At 46.0% G+C, this 20224-nt stretch overlaps 1 protein-coding gene across 1 annotated transcript; it reads right to left on the bottom strand.

The window, feature by feature from the left end:
• Positions 1-10043: 10043 nt before the first annotated feature.
• MED8 (mediator complex subunit 8) lies at positions 10044-17415 on the bottom strand. Its single transcript, XM_026854343.1, has 6 exons — positions 17277-17415; positions 16067-16211; positions 15271-15411; positions 14773-14854; positions 13506-13754; positions 10044-10517 (listed from the first exon to the last, which is right to left on the bottom strand). Exons 2-6 carry the CDS (start codon positions 16067-16069, stop codon positions 10453-10455), a joined length of 540 nt encoding a protein of 179 aa, XP_026710144.1. The 5' UTR covers positions 16070-16211; positions 17277-17415; the 3' UTR covers positions 10044-10452.
• Between the last annotated feature and the right edge of the window lie 2809 nt (positions 17416-20224).

Raw genomic sequence — 20224 nt, 5'->3', positions numbered from 1 at the left:
TGTCTGCACTTCTGCCTTTTTTCACTTCTCATGCTCAGCAGGTGTCTGCAGCTCCTCAGTGATCCCCCTTCCCACCATGTCCCCAGAGCTGCAGCAGCCTGGGCAGGAGCTCCAGCTGGTGCAAGGATTCTGATCTGCTGAAGCACCTGGGCTGTGGGCGAGTGGATTCGGCGCAGTGCTGGCCCAGTTATGGCTGGCCAAGGGGGTGATGCAGAGTCCCCTCCTAGCCCTTGGGACAGGCGTCCAGCAAAGACTTGACCAATCTGTTCCCTGTGGTGGATTTGTGTTTCTACCTTCCAGCCTCTTTGGAAGCAGCGTAGCACCAGCACTCACAACAGAGAATATCCCTCAAAAGTAAAAGAGGTGGAGGTGAGGGAGACAAAGCCAGAGTGATGTGATCTGTTGTGTACAGCCTGATGTTCTCAGAAGGTCTGGAGAGAGACTTTTATAAATGGATAATCTTCCATCTTCAATCTTGCCTGTGTGACCTGAAATCTGAGAGAGAAGCTGTTTGCAGGCAGCCAGGCCTGTTGCTCTGACTGCAGTCTGGAGTGCTGAACCAGAGATGATGGTGTCACAGGCCTGCACAAGGGTGTCCTTCCTGCACCAACTACTCCTGCAGCCGGCAAAGCCCTACAGGTCATTAACTCTTCACCTGCAATTCAGGAAACAACCTGGCTGCTGTGCTCTTGGTCCCAGCACCTGGGCTGCCTCAGTTTGGGAGAATTTAAGCTCCTTCCTCCATTTCTTATCCTGGAAAACACCACACGATTTCCACTGTAGCTATAGCGAGGGTCTTGCTGATCCTTCTCACCATGGAGATCTGACCAGATGGAGATGTGTATGAGTCTCTGCATTCCTCCTTTCTGTTGTTTCCTCCAGTCCTTGTCTTCTGCTTTCTCCTTGCTCCTTGCAGAGCCAGGTGCACCCCTCTTTCTCCTTGTTGCTCTGTCTTGGTGCAAAAACCAGGCATGCACTAATGTAACTTACTGAAGGCACAAAGATGGAAGCCATCATCAGTGCAGAGGATTAGCAGATTAGCAGATGAGAAAGTCTGGAAGAACTAAGCAATGAATAAGGAATGAAGTTCTATTAAAGGTTATGACCTTAGGGATTAGTAATGATGATTTCTTCTGCATGTGATGAGAAATGCTGGTGCAGTTTCTCAGTGTTGCACCTTTTCTGGTGCTGGTCTTAAAGACTGTCTTAGGACACCATGCAGCTGGGTGGGGAAAAGGGGGATTTCAGCCCCTCCAGGTGCTAAATTTCTCAGTTTTTCTGACAGAGACAGAAATTCTCAAAATCCTGGCTTTCTGGGGAACTAAAATATCTTTTTGATGATGTCTGATTTATATAGCCAGTTTATATTCTCTTATTCACTGATTTTATAACTATGAATGATTTTTTTTAAATACTGAAAAATCGAATAGTGAACTTTTTATGTGGCAAAAACCTTGTCATTATTCAACTTGAAAAACCTAAAAGATAATAAAAATACCAAATTAATTTAGTGACATTAAACACGTGCACTTGGCCCTGTAAATTTTCAGTAATGTATTTGGCACCCATAGTTAGCAAATTCACCTACCTTGTTACACTTGGGGAGTGATTTCCAGATCCTCCCATCCTTTTCTTTTTAATCCTGAAAAGCCAGTGATTTTGCATGTGATCAGTTAAAAACACCAAACATGAATTGGCTCTCTAATGTTGTTTAACCCTTCTCCCTTTCTCCAGAGGTTGGGCCCTAAAGCACTATCAACCACACATCATTGCTGCACACTTTCTCTGTGACTCCATGACAAAGAACGGCAAGCTGATTACACTGGCAACCACAAAATATCCAGGAAATGTTCCTACACCACCTCTCTCTGTACTGAGAGAATAAAACAAGGCTTTCATGGCCACTAAAAGTGGACACAGGTGACACTGCTCAGAGCCTGAAAGACCATTAAATGCCATGCTTGTGATTTCAACAAATAGAGATGGGCAGATAGGCCATGCCCAAGCGTGCATGCTTTGCTACACTCAGACTGACATGCTGCCTCTGTCCACGGTTGATATCAACATTAAGTGACTCATCTTGTGCAAACTTTTGTCTGTTATTTATGCTGATTACATCATCATGGCAGTAAAGGCCAATTACTCCATCGCTGTCAGTGTTGCCCTCTTCCCCTTCAGCCTGAAGAAATACCTTCAGTCCCGGAATCTGAAGTCCCTAGAAGCCCCTCAAGTTACCAGGAAACAACTCACAATATTTTTGTAGCCAGCAGGCATGAAATCACCTTGCTGAAATCCCTGCTGTAACATGATGCTGTAGTTTTACTTTAAGACATGACCTGGAAAAAGGCATACCATGAGATAAAAGGGAAGGTAGAAGCATCACCCAGAAGCTTGCAGGCACCATGGTGATGCGTGGAGCACAGATGCTTCGATGGCACACTTTCACCCCGGTGTGTTAAATTGCTGGACTTTGCCTGCCAGCAGGGCAGACAGCACGCATGACTGGAGTTTCCTGCATGAGAATTCTTTATCAGCTGCATAAAAGCCAGCAGCCTCTCTGGTGTGAGCCCTGAGACACACCTCTGTGGGCTGGCAAATTCACTAGGGCAGTGTGTGATACCCTGAGGTCCTCAACAGATATGACAGAAGTCTCAGCCCTCTCTGGACCTGCTAAAGCATCCCCATTTGTTCCTGTGGCCTATGGGATAACCTTATGGAACAACAGTGCTTGTTCCAAATCCGCAGAAATCCTGGGTGAGGAACGGGCAGCAGAGCCATGGATGGAGCAAGGGGCCCAAGGAGTCTAAAATCCTGGAGAAGCCCATTCTTCAGTGTCTCTGCATGGCAGCAGGCACAGCTCAAAGCCCAGAATGGACTGGTGGGAGGCTGGAAAGGGTCAGGAGGTTTGGGAGCTTCAGCCCTTGGTCACCAGTGCAAGTGTTGGTGACTGTCCACATGCAGTGTGCCATGGCAGGAGACCACAGCAGCTCTGTGAGCTCTGTCTCTGGTAGGGACCTGAAAACTGCCCCTTCTCAGGGAGCTTTCAAGGCTGTGTCAAAGAAAGAAAATGCAGGTGATGGGAAAGCCCTGGTTCTACTCATCCACAGAATCTCCCTTTCCATCTAAAGCCATTTCATTTTACCTCCATGATTTAGAGCTCACAGGAATTGACCAGCTCCGGCAACCTGTCCTAGACTGCCTGGAGCCTGAGAGAGCAGCCTGGCAAAGCAGGGTGACTTCTCCACCCCTAGCAGGCAGCTGGGATTACAGTCAGATGTGGTGACTCGACACCCACATGCCACACTCCACAACTGCGTCCCAGGGCTGCCCTCCTAACATGTGGTACAGCAGGACCATGCAGCTCCATGGAATGAACAAACCCAGAAGAAAACCCCCTCCAAAGTGCTTCAGGCTTTGATGGGTACTTTTCTGGGAAGACTTTGCCTTTACCTGAAGTGGCCACAAAGTCCCAAGCAGAGGCTGCCGAGGCCGGAGGTCCCAGGTGCTGCACCTTGGCCATGGGGCAGCAGAGCTGTGGGCAGGCGCTGGTGCAAGCTGCCAGGCATCAGGCTGAGCACGCTGCTGGTTGCTCTGCAGGGACTAAGCCACAGAAAGGACATTGTCAGAGCGGAGGATTGTTCTGGGAGAATAGGCCGCACAAAGAGGGATTGTTTTGCTGTGAAATGAGGCCGTGTTTTAGCTCCAGCCAGAGCTGGGCTTTGCCTGCCTGTTTGGGCTGCAGGCTGGCAGGGGACACTGCCTGCTCCCCAGTAGCTACTGTCCTCCCCTGCCTGCCTGGCATCTTCACTGTTTCTGAGGTTCTCCACTGGCACAGTCAGCAGCACAGTGCATGTCCTGAGACCCATGGTGGGTGGGGAAAAAATGGAAATTGAGGAATAAAAGAACTCGTGGCAGCTCCTGCATCTGTATGGCAGGTCCAAGGGGCATCAGGGCAGGGGAGAGCAACAGTGGGGCAGGTCCCACGGTGAGGGGCTGCAGTGTTTCTCCCAGATAGCCAGGAGCAACCGACCTCCCTTGAAGGGACAGATATAACCAGGAGGGAGACAGAGATATGCAGTAAACTGCTCCGAGATAGTGGACAGAGAACATAGTGGCCTCCTTTCTGCAAATACCTCCAAGAAGTATTGATGGTGAACATCACAAACCTCCTTGGATGCCCTCATGCTTGTACTATCTGTGGGGACAAGCAGCTTGCACTTGAGCCCCAACAAGACACAGCAGGGAGCACAGGACATGAAGAAGCAAAGGAGAGGGAGCTATGTGCTCAAAATGTGGGTTGAAGCATTCCTATTAATTCCTATTTTTTTTATTCTCTACATGAGTGAACACAAACGGTTAAGAGCGATGGTGGGCGCACCCACAGAGGGTTCGTGTGAGTCATTCCTGGCTTGGCAGCTGCTGTGGGGCTTTGGCAGCCCAGGGCTGCGGATCCTGCTGCCCAGCTCCTCCTGCCCGCAGACCCATGCTGCCCAGCTCCCTGCCCAGCACCGAGCGCTACGGCATGGGGCTGTGCATGGCGTGTGCTCCCCCAGAGCCCCACACAATCGAGTCACAACCTGGTGCACTGTTCTGCTGACTAGAGCAAAACAGGCTGTGCTACGATGATGATGATGACTGTGGCTGTTTCTACCACTGCGATGCCCATGGGAACCTAAATATACAGAACCAAGACAGCCAGAATTATGGCTCCTCAGCCTTGCTTGCGCAGAATGCAGTTCTCAGGGGCGATACAAACCAGTCCTGTATTAGCTACTGCCATTAGCTCTTTAGGCAGTGCTTTGAAGTCCAACCACGCTGCTGCAGCAGAGCAGGAGACAAGAGCCATCTCTCCCATCCCACACAGCAGGACCCTGACTTCAATGCTGCATCACTACCAAAAATAAACTCCATGTAAACATCCACCACATGCTTCAAAGCCCAGTTCCAGTGGGAGTGGCACACCTCCGTGCTGCATGCCAGGGTGGGCAGAGCCCAGGACTGGCACATGACAGTGGGAGAGACATCCCACCAAGGCCACCTGGCAATAGGCGTAGAAGGGGGAGGACTGGGTTCAGAAGAGGCACATCCTGGGAAATGCTGCAGCTTCAAAATAACACCCACAGAGAGCAATGATGACCCTTTGGCCCAAAGCATGTCCAGCAAACGCTCAATGAAAAAAATAATGCAAAAGTACCCTGGGGCACAGTCTTTAGTCAGAGGAAAGGAGCTGTCACGCCAAGCAGGACCTTAGCACTGCTGCTGATTTGTTGCAAAAAACTGCTTGGACATGGTGGTAACAAAGGGAGAAGCCTCATAGCAAGTGGGTAAATCAGTGACAGAATCTGAGCAGCAGTGATAAGATAGCCGCTGCAGGAACTACAGCTCTTGATCCCCTGACTTTGGAAAATATGCGTCTGAGTCAGAAAAATACACGCAATAATTTCCTTTCTTTAAAAAGCACCAGGAAAAAGAAAGAAGAAAAAAGCTTCTCCTTCAGAGGAGCCAGCCAGCACACTGCATTAGTCTTACGTGCTTCTTCATGTACAAGGTTACCCCTGTGCAAATTGCAGGTTTTCATTAATTTCTAACTGTAGGTTTCCATCAAGACAACATTCATGGATCCAGTCAGAGAGCTGCAGTATCATAAGGACAATAAATAAACTGTGGAGTCACATAAGCCTGAACTATTTTTATGGCACATATTACAAATACATCCAAACATCCCATCTCTAAACCATGTACTTCTACTATCACAGCATCTATGTGAAGTACAAAGTGATAACATTTTCCTTCTAAGACAGATGAAGATTTATTGCACTCAGTTGGAAGGAGGAGCTCCATGGGATTCTTCCAAAGCGCCTGTATATTCATTTGTAGGCATCAGCTGTCACGTAGACATGCTCTGGCTCTCCTGAGGCCACCAGGCTCACGGGGGAAGCTCAGGGGAAAGCAGAGAGACAACCTGGGGTTTCTGCTTCCACCACTTGGCTGTTTTCCCTCTGTTAGTGCCTTTGATTTTCAAGCAGTTTCCTAGTGTTTCAATGGCTGGTTCAGAGGCACATTTGCTGCTGTTTCCATGTGTTTATCTCTCCTTTATGAGCTGCAGGTGAAACTGCTTTTAGGAGTAATGCAGATGCAAAACTTGGCTTACTGCCTTTTGGCAGCACACACCCTATTATGTTGCTACTTAACATAAAAAAGTGCTCAGGCTCCCTCAACCCAACAACCAGAAGACTTCTCTTTTGGTCCCAGATGTTTCTGTCAGAAAGGTCACATCCTGGCAAGGAGGATGGAAACCAGCCACCAGCCAACGCTGAGACCCTACCTTAACTGCAGTATGGAGAGTGGAGAACTGCAGAGGTTCCCCTCCCTCAGCTATCCACTGATATTTTTGGTTGCCTCTCCCCTCACACCCTACATACTTCACCTCCACTGTAAAGGATTAATGACACCCACTTAAAAGAACTGTAGCTTAAAAAGCCAAAGTGTTATGTTTTTCTTTTTTAAACAAAATAAGACACCTGTGTGCACATCTCTGCTTGGGGATGGTCCAAGAGAACAAACACCTGGCAGATGTTAGTTGTGCTGATTGGTGGATGCAGAGAGATACAGGGAAGTGGTGGCACCATACCGAGCTTTATGGCTTCCAGCAGTGAGCTGGCCCAGGGCAGCAGCAGGGCAGGCTGCGGGCACCACCCGGCACAGCTGCATGCACGATAGGAGCTGAGAACGGTGGGACTGCGGATAACTGGGCAGGAAGGAAAGGCAATAAATATCTTGCTCCTGCATTTGGGAGGAAGCCAGATGAAGCATTCCTGTCACGAGGGTGAAACACTTTCCACTCTAACAGTAACTCAGGAAGATGTTAAACAACAGTTGCATACAGTAAATGTTAAAAAATCAGCAGTCCGGGTATCCTGCATCTCAAAATTAAAAAAAAAAATAAATCTGTTTTTAAAAATTCAGGTGATTAATGCTGGCATTCAGTAAGGCAAGGAAGCCTGGAAAAAATCCAGAGAACAAGCAAGCTGATGTTATACCAGCATTTTAAAAAAGTAAACAGGATGGCCTTGTAAACAGGTGTGTCTATTTGACAGTCATCCCATGCAAAATAATAACAAAAAAATATGTGATCGTATCAAGACTTAAAGCAGAGAAATATAAATACCAATCATCATGGATTACAGACAACGAACCTGTCAAACTAACATGATAATTCTTATGGCAGCATATTCTTTTAAATATCAGAGAATGAGCTAGCTAGTATGGCAGCATGTGTGATCAAGGAACAAGAGCGCTGGTGTCCTGGCCAAGTGTGAGGCAGCAGAGGAGGTGCTCCCCAGGGGATCGCCGCCGAGGATGTGTTTCTAGCAGGGAGTGCTAAACAGTGTAAAGCTGATGGCCTGGAAGGAAGCGAAGTCATGATGGTAAAGCATGCTGTCCAGGGAGCCTAGAGCCATTGGGAGCCCTGGGGCACTGGAGCCACACTGCAAGGTGTCCGTTCTCTGCACTAGAGCTTGACTGGTACTTGGGGGAGAGGGCTTGGGGAACCAGTTCAAACCAGTGCCTGTGCTCTCCATCACACTCCCACACCTATGCTGGGGCCTAGGCAGCCCAGCAGTGGCTGCCGTGCTGAGGCTGAGCCTCCTCCCTGTTGAAATTATCCTACTAGGAAGAGACAAGTTCAAAAAGGGATTGGACAAGGCAGGGGAAAAAACCCCTGAGGTCTCAGCATGGCAGCACATCCCATGCTTGCAGGGTGAGTGCGCTTCCCCCATTGCCTGCTTGGCCCCTGCCACAGTGGGGCACAGACCGAGCCTTTGCCCTGACCCAGCAGGGCTGTGCTTTTATTCTGACACAGTGCACCAGGAACGGCGAATCCCTGTTGGATTTGCAGGCCATGGTGACAAGCAGTGGACCATGAATTTCCACCGTGACTTTATGGGTAAAAGGCTTGTTCCTGTTCCCTGTTTAAACATTCAAGTGCTGGCAATGACTGGATAAGAGGTTAAAGTCGCTCTGCATTTGAAATTCCCATTCCCACAATTAGAATAGTGTGTCCTAGTCCAGTGTCCCAAAGGACACAGATGCATAAGAAGATTTGGATGTGAGCCAAGAAGTGGAAAATGGAAAATATGCCTTAAAGCAAAAGGGACTTTCACCAGTCCAGTTTATTGCAAAAAAGGATCAGGAAAGCTTGATCATAATATCCGACTCCTCTCTCTGGGAGTAACTCAGGGGCTCACTCACTGGTTGAGAAGATACATCAACTTGAAGGGAATTAAAGAAATGCAGCCTCACTACAAGGTGCAATAAGAAAATTAACCTTTCGAACAACCTACCAGCCACTGAAGCAGAGAAGTATCAGTTCAAGATCAACTGTTTTCCTAACAGCAGTGCTCTAATTTACACAAGAACTAATTCAGGGCAGCCTGTGTCATGCAGGAAGTTACACAGGCGAGCCTAGCTGGCCTCCCCAGCTCTATAATCTACGGAAGAAAAACCCTGCCTGTATTTCCCTTCCTCCCGTCCAAGTGTGTGAAAGGTCTGGCCTGCCCCACTGGAGGCGTTTTCGGGAGAGCCAGGTTAGTGAGGGTGACAGGCAGCCACTCTCTGCCTGTGTCCCAGGCTGCCCAAACGGCCCCGGCCAGCCGCTGGCCCGGTACTCCTGCACTGAGGCATTTTAGCTTTATAAGGAAGCCAGTCTGGGGGGACAAACTGAAGCAGCATCCTGGAACTGAGGCACTGTGGATGACGAGTGCCAGGGATCTGACACACATTCTTCTGACAGTTTTCTGCCTTACAGCCAAAGCAGGGATACGAGAGAGCAAGGGACAGGGGTCCCCACAGTGCTCTATCCATTGCAGACTCCCCTGCTGTTGGGCTCCAGGCATCTCACAAAACCCTCGTACGGAGCCAGCAGCACACCCCTGCCTTCACACCAGCTCCCTGCTGCAGTCAATGGCTCCCGAGAGAGCCAGGTTCTCCGTGTTTGTTTAGAGCAAAAAGCAACCCCATTAGTCTGACTGGGCCAGTGCCATTGCAGACACGTCACTGAGGTTATTCATAGTGGAGCTGCTTTGCTTATCATATGGGCTGCTTGTGCATCCAGCTCAACTCTCTACTTACCAGCTCAGTGCTCTTCAAGGGCTCGCACATCAAAATGGGTCAGTAACTGCCCTAGTCATAGATTTGTGGAAGGTTTGTTTTGGGAGAACAGCCCACAGCCTCCACAAATAAGCTGGATCTGATTAGCTCAGAGGCAAGCAGTGCAGGAGCAGCTGCAGGCTGTATCTGCTGAGTGGAGATTTCCTCACTCATAAGATTGCTGACAGATGCTATTGAGTAAAACACAGTGCTGGCTTTCACCACGAGTCAAAAGGGAAGTCCAAGCAGGAGCAGTAAGAGGCATGATGGTTGTCTTTAGGATAGTGCTGTACATACTGACATGCTCTGTGGGCAGGTGTCCCCACCCTTCAGCCTCAGAGGATTCTTTCATTAGGCAGATTGTATGTTACAGCTCAAGGACAGAGAGTAGAACAGGCATGGCTTCACAATGCCCAGTTCCAAAGAGAGATGGGCCAGACCTCACAGCCTGGCCAATTCAGAGGTGCCACAGTCCTAAGCAGACTGAAATTCCTCTCTGAAGTGATCAACTAATCCTGAAGTAGTTAAGAAACCTTATAGGAAACACATAAGCAGAGGACTATGGAAGTGAAATCAGATCCAGCTGGGATTTGCAGCCGCATCAGAATACAAAAGCTCTGTGCTTCTGTCCCTGAAATGCTGCCTTCTTGCTGTGGGCCTAATAGTCTTTTCCAGTATTTTACTTTCTGGGGAATAGTCATAATGGGTTTACAATTAAGATGTTTACTGCTTATGTTTGTACCCTGCTGACTCACTTTATAACAGCTCTTTACACACAAGCCTGCAGCTCCAGCACTCAGACTCCAACATTTTCTGTGTATTTTACACTGGACATGCTTATAACCATACCCCAAGGGAAATGAGCGTCCTTACAACCCGAGATGGACAACAGTGTCTCACAGTGTGCATAACAAAGTCTTTAATCAACAAGAGGGAATAAAGAAAGAACATCCCAAGTGAACAAGCAGAAACAAAGAGCAGCTCCATGCAGCTCTTCTGATTCTGTATCAGGAAAGAGTAGTTGTTCTCCAGGCCAGACCCAAAGAAGATGGGATCAATACCAGAAGCAAAGTCCTTTGCTCTGACTGAATAGAGAAGTACTTGTGCTGAGGAGACATGGCCACTAGCAGCTCCACAATCCACCGAGCACTAGAAACACACAGAAGGGCCTCATAAGCCCTATCTCCCTGGTATGGTATGTGTATATGTGAAGGGACTTGGAAGTCCTAGAAGCAATCCAGGTGTGGTGGCTGCAGCAGGAACAATGCTGGTAACTGCTGTTCCCTGGGTCTGGTTCATCTCAGCTCATCTCTGATATGGATGCATTGAGGCAGATTTGATGTTTGTTTTTATGCCACTCGGCATTTTTCCTGGAGAGGGAAAAAAGAAAAAGCAGTGCAAAATCAGCTATATGAGAAGACATTTGCTCAGGAGCATGCAAGACTCACAATGACCCTGTCTGGGCTCTTCCTGTGCCACTCCAGGTACCACACTAGGCTTACCTGCTACAACATCTTCCAGCTTCTGACCTAACACAGTCAATCTCTTCTACAAATTGGCACCTTTTTCTGTTGGGAAATCTCCTCGACAATTCCTGTGTCCCACTGCTATCACCTCAAATTCTACCCTTGTTCCATCTTAAACAAGCCTTTCCCTTTGTCAGGAGGCTCCTACAGGAATTGTTCAGTCTCACAGAAGTTGCTGGCAGCAGCACTCACAGAAGTACCCAGACTCATCTCCACTTCCATTTCAGAGAGGCAAATACAAGAGCCTGTAACCCCTTCCGTGTAGCATTATTTATAGTCGGGGTGTATATTTAAATTACCAAGGCTCTCTCAGATCTCTTGATTTCTTTTAACCACACCCATCTCTTGGGTGTCATTACCTTTTGCTGATACCAATCACATATGAGACTGTGTTCAAAGACACCAAACTAGCCACTTACAATAAGTGTACAGTGCTAGGCAAAACTAAGATGATCAGAAAAATCAAAAGACAGTGATTAAAGAGCAAGAACACTCATTTTGAAAGTGGAATGTGTCTTCAAATTAGAACAGAAAAAAAGGACAACTTCTGAAAATTACAACTGTAGTGCAGCAGGACAAGAAAAGATTTTATGAGAAATGGCTAAAAGAATAAAGATTATTAAACTTTCTCAAATGTATCCAAAGTGGGTTACTGCCTGCAATGAATTGACAGGCAATCTGATATCACTTCAGTGCTAACAAAGGGTGAGCAGGACTGTATGGTTCACCCATATCTGGAAGACTGTGATTGGTTCTGGTGTTCCCAGTCTTGAAAATAAACAGAAAAGGTGCAGGTAAGAGTGACAAGGGTGGTCCAAGATATATTGTAATTTTCACACAAAGATATATTAAACAGAATAGGACTCATTAGCTGGGGGAAAAAAAAAAAGATGAACAAAGGGAGGAGGACATGACCAACTTCCAAAAAGTGAAAACTAGTATGGAGAGAGCAACTGAGGAATGATTATTCGTCGTTTCTCACAACATGGGTAAAAGGGAAACATACAATAAAATTATCAGGCAAAAGACTTAAAAAGGAAATTTCTTTAAGCAAAGCACATGATAACTCTGTGAGACATATTGCCATAGGCGTTGTAGAAGTCAAATTGTAGTTCAAAAAGGAACTGCAGAAATTGAGGGCTGCTATACCCACTAGTCTCAAAGCAAACTGACCTAAAATTCCTAAAGAACAACTGGTGTCAGGATATACTTTATTCTTATATTCTTTCAGCCTCGGCTATGGACACTATCAAAGCAGGATAGTGGGACTGACCTTTGGTGAAACCCAGAATAGCTGCTCTTACCAAAAGAGAACTTCCCGGTACCACAGGCTGGACAAGTGCTTCTGTTACCAGCACACCCTGCTTGATGTACAGAAGTGACTGTGTTCCCATCCTGGAGACAGTGTGTGTGGGTATGCAGCCAGAAACCACAGGGACCTTCTTTGTTTCCAAATCACAGTGGAAATTACTTTCTAACTCTTACATAAATACATAATTAACTTAGGATTAATATTGTTGCTCAAGTTCATTTCAGAACAACAGTCATTATACAGGCAAGAAAACACCAATTAGGATATCCGATATCCAAAATCTCAGTTCACATGAACACAAGAATGACAGTACAGGGTTAGGTCTGTAGGTCTCCCGGGCCAAACCCACTCCTGACAGCAGAGACATTTAAGGAAGAATACCAGAACAGGGCAAGCCTGCAGCAATACCTCTGCAGAAATCGCCCTCAGCTTCTAACATACTGTGGCTCGGGGACTTGGAGTGAGATGGTATCTTTAGGATTAGCTGTTGACCGGTCTTTCATCCAGAAATTTACCTACTTACTTTTCCATGTCATATAAATTTTATCTACCAATCACACACTTGACAATGTGCTCTACAGTGTAATTATTTAATATTCAGAAAAGTATCTCCCTTTTGTTCTGAATCTACAAGCTGATATTTTCATTACTGTACTTTCATTGATCCTTCTGTATCATGGGAAACAGTGAACAATCATTCCCCATTCACCCACAATTTGGGATTTTATAGTGCTTCCATACTTTATTCTCCCTGCCCCAAAGCTATCCCCAGTAGCAGAGATCAGAACTGCACATGTTGCAGGTATGGGTGTTTCATAGATTTATACAATGACCTAATGATATCCTTTGTTTCTCTATTGCTTTTCTAGTAATTCCTAACATTTGGTTTGCATTTTTGCCCCAACTGAACATCCAATTAATGTCTTTACCAAACTATTATATCATGTATCTATTTCCCAGATACAAATAACTAGGTTAGAGTCCAGATGTTGAATATGTAAAAGCCAAATTGCTATGCCTACGTATATCACTTTATATCTAATACAAATGTAATCTACTATTACTAGGTGAAGTCACTGAGTATATAAAATCATTCCGTGACTCTTTACAGGCAGCTTTTGGGTTTTTTTACATTTAACAACTCATTATCATCAAACTTCTCTACTTTATTGCCTACCCTCAAGTTAAATTTGACAGCAAAACCCCCAGCATAGATTCCTGCAAAGCTACACTGTGATGTCACTCCATATTGAGTCCTATGTTCACTAAGTCTATTATTAAAACGGTATTGCAGTGTGAGTTAAGAAGCTGAAGTGGGATGGCTGGGATCCATTTCAACATCTGAGCCAATTTTAAGCAAGTATTACTCCACTGTTACAACCTAACTCATGTTATTAAGGCCAGAAATGAACCTCTTACTTGGTTATATCTAAGAGGTGACTGGGGAAGAACCTCTACATCTGCATTTGTCTTTCTTGCTCCCTGCATTTCAGATGCTTTCAGATAGGCAACGTATTTACCTGGCTGTCCTGCTTGTGCCATTTGCACTCCTGCCAGCATTGGCTGCTGTTGAGCTGGAGCACCTGTCATTGGGACCTGCTGCATGCCCGAAGCACCTGCAATGATGGCACCAGCTCCCGGCTGGCCTGACTGGACAGATCCTCCAGAGCCAGGAGGTCTCCGGTTGGACAGTCCTTTCCCAAAGGCCACTGCTGCTACCAGAGCATTGGTATCTGCAGGGTTGAAAGTCTGCTTGTTCTGTCGTAAACCTGCAGAAAAAGAAGTGATTTTGGAGCATTTTAGCAATCAAGTCTAAAAAGTAGCATAGCTGGTCCTGAATTTAATTTTCTGCTATTTTGGTGCATGTAATAGAGATCAAGAAGCTGCAAAAAATCCAAGGACAGTGGTCACCCAAGAGCTTCTCCACTGAAAGCAGGACATATGCTGCTCAAGGAAGGAGGACAAAGGGAGCCGACTCCTCCATGCCCATGAGAATGTTCTCTACTAAAGGCTCTTCCATGCTGAATCCTCTGGCAGATAATGAGCACTGTGTTTTATATAAACAATGGCAATATCCCCTTTTGGAGGCTCATGACCAGCATGGTATCTGCAAGTTTTTCTACCACATACCTGTGCAGTTATACTATTATCTCAGAAACAAGATAGAAGCTGTGCTTAGGTCCTTGCTTACACTATGTGTGTGTCAAAGATGACAGCAAAAAACCCTACTACCTTTGAGAGTTTTGCATAGCACTCCCTGGAATAATGAACAGCTGGTGGCAGAGACCAATAAAACAAGGATGTCCAGCATCACATCCAGAACCACAAAAAGTTGACCATGAGTCTGAAGCAGCCATCATCTAGAGGACATCACACAAAAGGCTGGCAACAAACATGCTGTGGACTCATTCAGAACATAGATAAGGATGTCATTCCAACCCTTTGCATTCACTGCCACTGCATTTTCACAGCTATTTTTATTAATCCAAATGGACTGAAATGTTTTGTTGGTAAATAATTACCATCTCCTCAAAGGGGGATACTGCAAAGGGTTGGAATGACATTCCTGCCATACACAAGTCACACAAGCAAGACACATTGCACCCACAGAACCCCTTTTCAAATTAGCGGGCTCCAGGACAGCCAATCTTGCATCTTCTCGAATCCTTTTGTCTACACAGCTCATCTGGATTTCCCATGCTTCACGGTCTCTGATTTACCTATTTTGCCACTACTCTTGAGCCTGCTGCTTGGACCCTGCACCCCACCTCCACCACAGTGACATACCTCCACTTTCAGATTCACGTTCCTCCTTACTAATTTTCTCCAGCAGATTTGAGCACATTTTGTTCAGACTTTGGATCTGTTTCTGCAAAATGAAAACCATCAGAAATCACCAGGATACCTCTAACTCAGTACAAGTCAGCAAGGTAAACAAATAAGCTTTGTCTTCCCAGGGTCTGTGTAACCAGACATAAACATTTTGGTAGCAGAGCCTAGAGAGTCCAGTGCTGACGCATGCAGGAGGGCACTGTGGGGATGGGATAGCCTTTGCTTTTCTCTGACTGGTCTGATGGCACTCCTGTGAACAGCCAGTGCGGTGCATACCCTTGGTTTGTGAAACTGTGGAGGAAACCAAACCTCTGCTAGGGTCAGTGGGAGAAATCTCAGACAGAAAAGGAGACAGCAAAAAAGATAACTGTCAGATGGATGGATGAAGGAAACAGTGTTAAAGAGCATGTTGTGCCCTAGGACGAAGAGGCAGAAGTATCAAACTTCACCTACCTGTGCCACATCAGGGCTAATTCGAGCTGCATCTGTAATCAGCTGCTTCTCCTGCTCCTCCACCTCAGGGTCAGGCTTAGTTCGAAGATGGTCAGGCACTACCTCATGGCTGAACACTGGCACACGCCCCTCTGTCTGCCTCTGTAATAGTTGGACAAGCCAGAATCAGAGCTCCCTCCTGCAGCCCAGCACTCAGACAGCTCAAGACCAGAGCACAGGCCACAGTGCTGGAACAAGGCTGTGGAGAAACCTTGACCTGGGGAGCATTAGGAAGTTTCAACAATTAGTCTAGGGATTTGCACTGTGCCTGTTTAGTCAGAGCAACCCATGGGGGTCTGCAGTGCAATCCCACCTGCATAGCCACGATCAGTTGAAATGTTGAGAATAAACACTGCCAGTGCACACCAGAGGTTCTGTAACATACCCCATGTTGGTAAGATGACAAACAATGCACATCTAGATGCAGATGTCTGACAGAAACAGCACAGCTGCTGCAGAGAAAACCAGGAGCTTGCAAGGAGACATCCCAGTTACACAAGACACTATCTCTTTCAGCTCCAACATGATGAAAATAACATATTTATGAACAGGAACATCTCCTGTAACATGTATCCGGTACAAGTGTTTGTAGGTGAAAGCCTCCCAGCAAAGCAGCTCCCAGGCAGAACTACGCATCACCTTTTCTTCCTCTACACCCAGAGCTGAGGAATGCCAAGCACAAGGAATGGCAAGCTGGAGCAGATACACAAGCATTTTCTGATACTCCAGGGCCGACATTCAGAGGGAAGTTTCTTACCATGATCTCCTCATCGCGGTCTGGAGACAGCACTAGGGGTATGATAACCTGGTTTCGCAACAGCGGGGTCTTCTCATGCTTTAGCACTTTATTCAAGGTGTTCAGCTGCCCTGAGAGCAATGCAAAACTGTCCAGAACTGAGGGCCTGGGAAAGAAAATAAAAAGGACAGAACATGGAAAGGGATGCCACAGGTGGCTTTTATCTCTTCTTCACTCAAATGGTTGAGATGTGAGGAATTAACACTACTAGTCCTCAAATTAGTCTACTCCAGACAGTAATGAGTAAAACCTAGGGCTGAATGTGCAGGTGTGGACAAATCCCAGTCCCTGCTGCAAATAGCTCAAATGATGCAAACAGCTCAGGGACATTACAAGCAGTACCACTAGAAGTGGCAGTTGTTTGGGATTTCAGTAACATACACAGAAAGAATGCTTTCCTTATCGCTAACTCTCCCAGTACAATTCTAGAAGAAGGTCTGAGAAACAATTTAACTCCTAAGCTGTACAGTCAGGAGAGACAATATTTATAGCTTGGCTATCCAAACTAAGCAATAATGAAGCAAAATAACTGATAATCTTGTCAAGGTCATATCCTTCAGCTTGCTCACTCTGAGGGATTCATCACCTCTCCTGCCTTCTGAAACATTAACTATAGACACTAATGGCCTGTGAAGCCTTGCTGCAGTGACACACACTGTCTAAGATTCTGTACAGGTTATTAAGCTGTAGCTATAACACTGTTATGCTCCATCAGAAAGAGAATGCCACCTCACAAGTCTCTCAAACTGTCTGGTAAAATATGCGGAACCAGCAAAACACAAGAGCTCAACTTATATCCCAGCCAGAAAAAAACAGAAAGGTCGAAAAATGAAGAAAGAATCATCAATCATTTTATAGTGTATGTGGGTCTCTAAGATATTTTGTCCAAGGAGCTCCCAGTCACTGCAGATGCAAATCTAGTTCTCATGAAGTGTCTAGATTAAAAGGTGTCAGCACAGCTCTATTACTATACAGCATACAACCAATAGATTTCAACTGGTTTTCTGGTGGAAGACATGTAGTGGTTCCTCCAGCAGAAAGGTGAAAAGCAAATTTAAACCTCCTGACAATAGGTTAATGGTTTGTACTTATACTTTGTGGTCCTTTGAGGCAAGTCTGGAACAGCTTCAGCAGTGATCAGAAGTGTCCCCAGCTCTGTGAGACACATTACCATGTCAGTCGGTCGTACTCGTTCTCCAGCTTGTAGATAAAACTGACCAAGGAGTTCTTCAGGTCGGCCACCTGACTGATGAGCGCCTCCAGGGTCAGCTCCAGCTGCTTCTCCTCTCTCTAAAAAAAGGCAAGAAAAGCAAGGGATGAGGACAACGCTTCACACCTTCCCAAGATGTGGATCCCCACACATGCATCCGTAGCCCAATCTCTCCTACAGAGAACCTCCCTTTCAGGGGAAGCAAACAGAGACTCTGGAGATAAAAATCCTATAGTTTCACACTGACCTCTTCTCCTTGGGTTGGAACACTTAGGCAAGAGACTTGTGTCTGAGACAAACCCTTGGCTAGCTGTCCTCTTTAAGACATGAATGTAGTGAAGACATTATCACTTACATCTGCTTTTTACCACATCACGCAAAGTCATCCAAGTTGGCTCATGCCACCTTTGTGAACCCTTTAAGCTAACCTGGCTCAAAGTAGATTAGCATTCCCCCAACCTTTTACGACAGCAGATGTGGGCACAGTGATGTCTTCATCCAAAACAGCCCTTTGCTAAATAAGTATCAGTTCCATGGCCTAAAGACTCCAGTTTCTGCCCATCACCTCATTCTTCACTTTCTTCCTGCCCAAGTGCCACTTCCAGCTGCTAAAGAAACTGGCAGCTCCTATTCTACTTGTATCTTATCAGCTGCAGGAGGCCTTGCCGTGGCAGAGACAGCACATACCGATACAGGCACATATCACCTCCTTTTGCTCTGGATCATGTTGTTTAACCAACCTTTTCCACTGACATCCCCGGGTGAGGGAGGATGGTGACTAAGTGTCAGGACAGGGCATCTGTTGCCAAAGACACCAAGGCCTATCCTTGACTCTTGTAAAAACTCTCTAGAATCATATCTATTCTAACTTCATACGACAGTATTGTGCAAAACATAATTAAAGTCCCAGCCCTAATGAACTGCTCATGTAAATTGAGAACTGTACAATAATAATCCGTGAGGAGGGTGGGACAAAACAATCAAATAATAGAAAGGGAATGCCGATTGAGAAAGCAGATAAAGTGACTCAGGCTGTTGGCATGCTTGCTATTGGGTTTGTTGTTGCTCTGTTTAAATACACTGGGCCAATGTGAGCTTCATTGAAGAGATTATCATGTGTCTTTTACATGCATGAGCACACAAAATTATTCTATTTTATTTATAGTCTGACAAGACTATAAAGGCTTTTTTTTTAGTAATCATTGATCAGATTTCACTTCACTTAACCACCTCAGAAGAAACAGCTGAGTCAACTTTGTTAAAATTTGATCCTCAGTCCACAGAGTGGATTCACAGAGTGGATTGCTGGGTGTTCCACCTCCAGATAAAAGCACTCTCCTCCATCTTGTGATGGGACTAGTCAGTTCCTGTGCAATTAAGAAACAAGTCTACAACTGTTTGTCTGCACTGTGTTTGTGCAAGAAGATTAACTAACGCCAGTCTGACAAGTTGGGCTGGTGGCCAGTGTTTTACTGCAGGGGTGCCAGGCATATACACCCACGACAATTCACCTGGCCCGTTGCCTGTGCTTATCCAAGAAGCCCTGAAGAGGATGAATGAAATCCTGTTGCACATGCATTCCTCTTGCAGCAGCAGAGTACTTGAAGCTGCCTTCTTTTGTAGTCTCTCTCCAAAGCTATTAAGAACTAGAAGCAGATGTAAGCACTGCAAAACATGCCCACAATAAGACCAACAGGAATTTCCAAAGAATGCTGTGCCTCTTGCAGGCATATGCTATGTTCAAGCAGTGCTATAAGGAGTTTGTAGGAATACTAAATTGCTGTGAGATAGTAAAGATAGGGCTTATGGGCAGAGTTGCTGATGGACCTCCTGATACGGAGCAACTGAGAGGTAAAGGTGAAATTCATAGTAGGTAAATGTAAAGCAACGCACCTGCCAACACAAAAGGGGAAAAAAAAGAAACAGTCCTGATTTTCTATACACAATGACATTCTCTAAATTGATAATGTTATCACTCAGAAACAAAATCTCGGGATTATCTGAGGGTAACCCATGAAAACATCTGCCCAAGGCTCAAAAAGCAGTCAAGGAAGTAAAAGCAGTAATATAATTTATTAGGAAAGCAACAGAAAACTAAGAATCATTATGTCATCATATAAACGCATGCCTCATTTGTATCTCAAATGTTATGTGTCACTCTTGTCCCTCCAACTGAAAAGGGATGTAGTGGGAATACATACAAATAAAGGCAACAAGCACGATCAAGAATATTCATCAGTTCCATAGATGTGGCTGTTAACAGAAAAGAGACTGGTACGTTCAAGTGGCTGAAATGAGGAGACAATGTAACAACTCCTAGAGATGAGGACTTGCAGGACAACACATTTGCACTTCTTTTTCTGGTAGGACTTGCATGAAGCCAGCAGGTAGCGTTTTCAAACAAATCAAAGGAGGGAGGATCTTTACAGCCCATTAACCTGTCATTAACCTCTGCAACTCTTTTTCCACTAGACATTATGGACTATAAAAATTCACAGCGCTTCAAAAATGTAACTAGATCCTTCTTCCATCAACGAAAATTCATTCAAGGCTATTAAATGTGAGGAATGTGCTAGCAATAGTTTATGCAAGATGACATCAGTAACTTATTTTGCTCTCACGACTTCTTCTGGACATCGGCTTCCTGGCTAGTGGCAAAGCCGGGCAGGCGGACCTTTACTTTGATGAGGGCTGCTTGCAAGGGCTGAGAAGTGCACTCGGACATCCCTGCACACGCTCATCCTACAGCCGTGAAGCGAGGGGCGGCTGTTGCACGGGAAAGCATTGAACCAGCTGCTCAAGAGCGAGCTGAGTCTTCCGCCCAGGCTGCTTCAGCCCGGGGGAGGGGGGGGGTTGACCCCTGGGGAGCAGGCGGGCCGAAATTACCACAGCAGCCGACGGGGCAATCG

Source organism: Athene cunicularia, assembly GCF_003259725.1.
Source record: "Athene cunicularia isolate RWA chromosome 8 unlocalized genomic scaffold, athCun1 chr8_part1, whole genome shotgun sequence".
In the NCBI taxonomy this organism is placed as follows: Eukaryota; Metazoa; Chordata; class Aves; order Strigiformes; family Strigidae; genus Athene; species Athene cunicularia.
Note: the sequence above shows the minus strand (reverse complement) of the source record. Positions and strands in the feature narration are given on the sequence as shown.

Excerpts from the sequence above, each read along its gene's own strand:
- MED8 (XM_026854343.1), bottom strand. Across the intron at positions 14,855-15,270 it reads TTAGCCCTGATGTGGCACAG|AAACAGATCCAAAGTCTGAA; the intron begins GTAGGTGAAGTT and ends TTCATTTTGCAG. Across the intron at positions 10,518-13,505 it reads GGCACAAGCAGGACAGCCAG|GAAAAATGCCGAGTGGCATA; the intron begins GTAAATACGTTG and ends TTCCCTCTCCAG.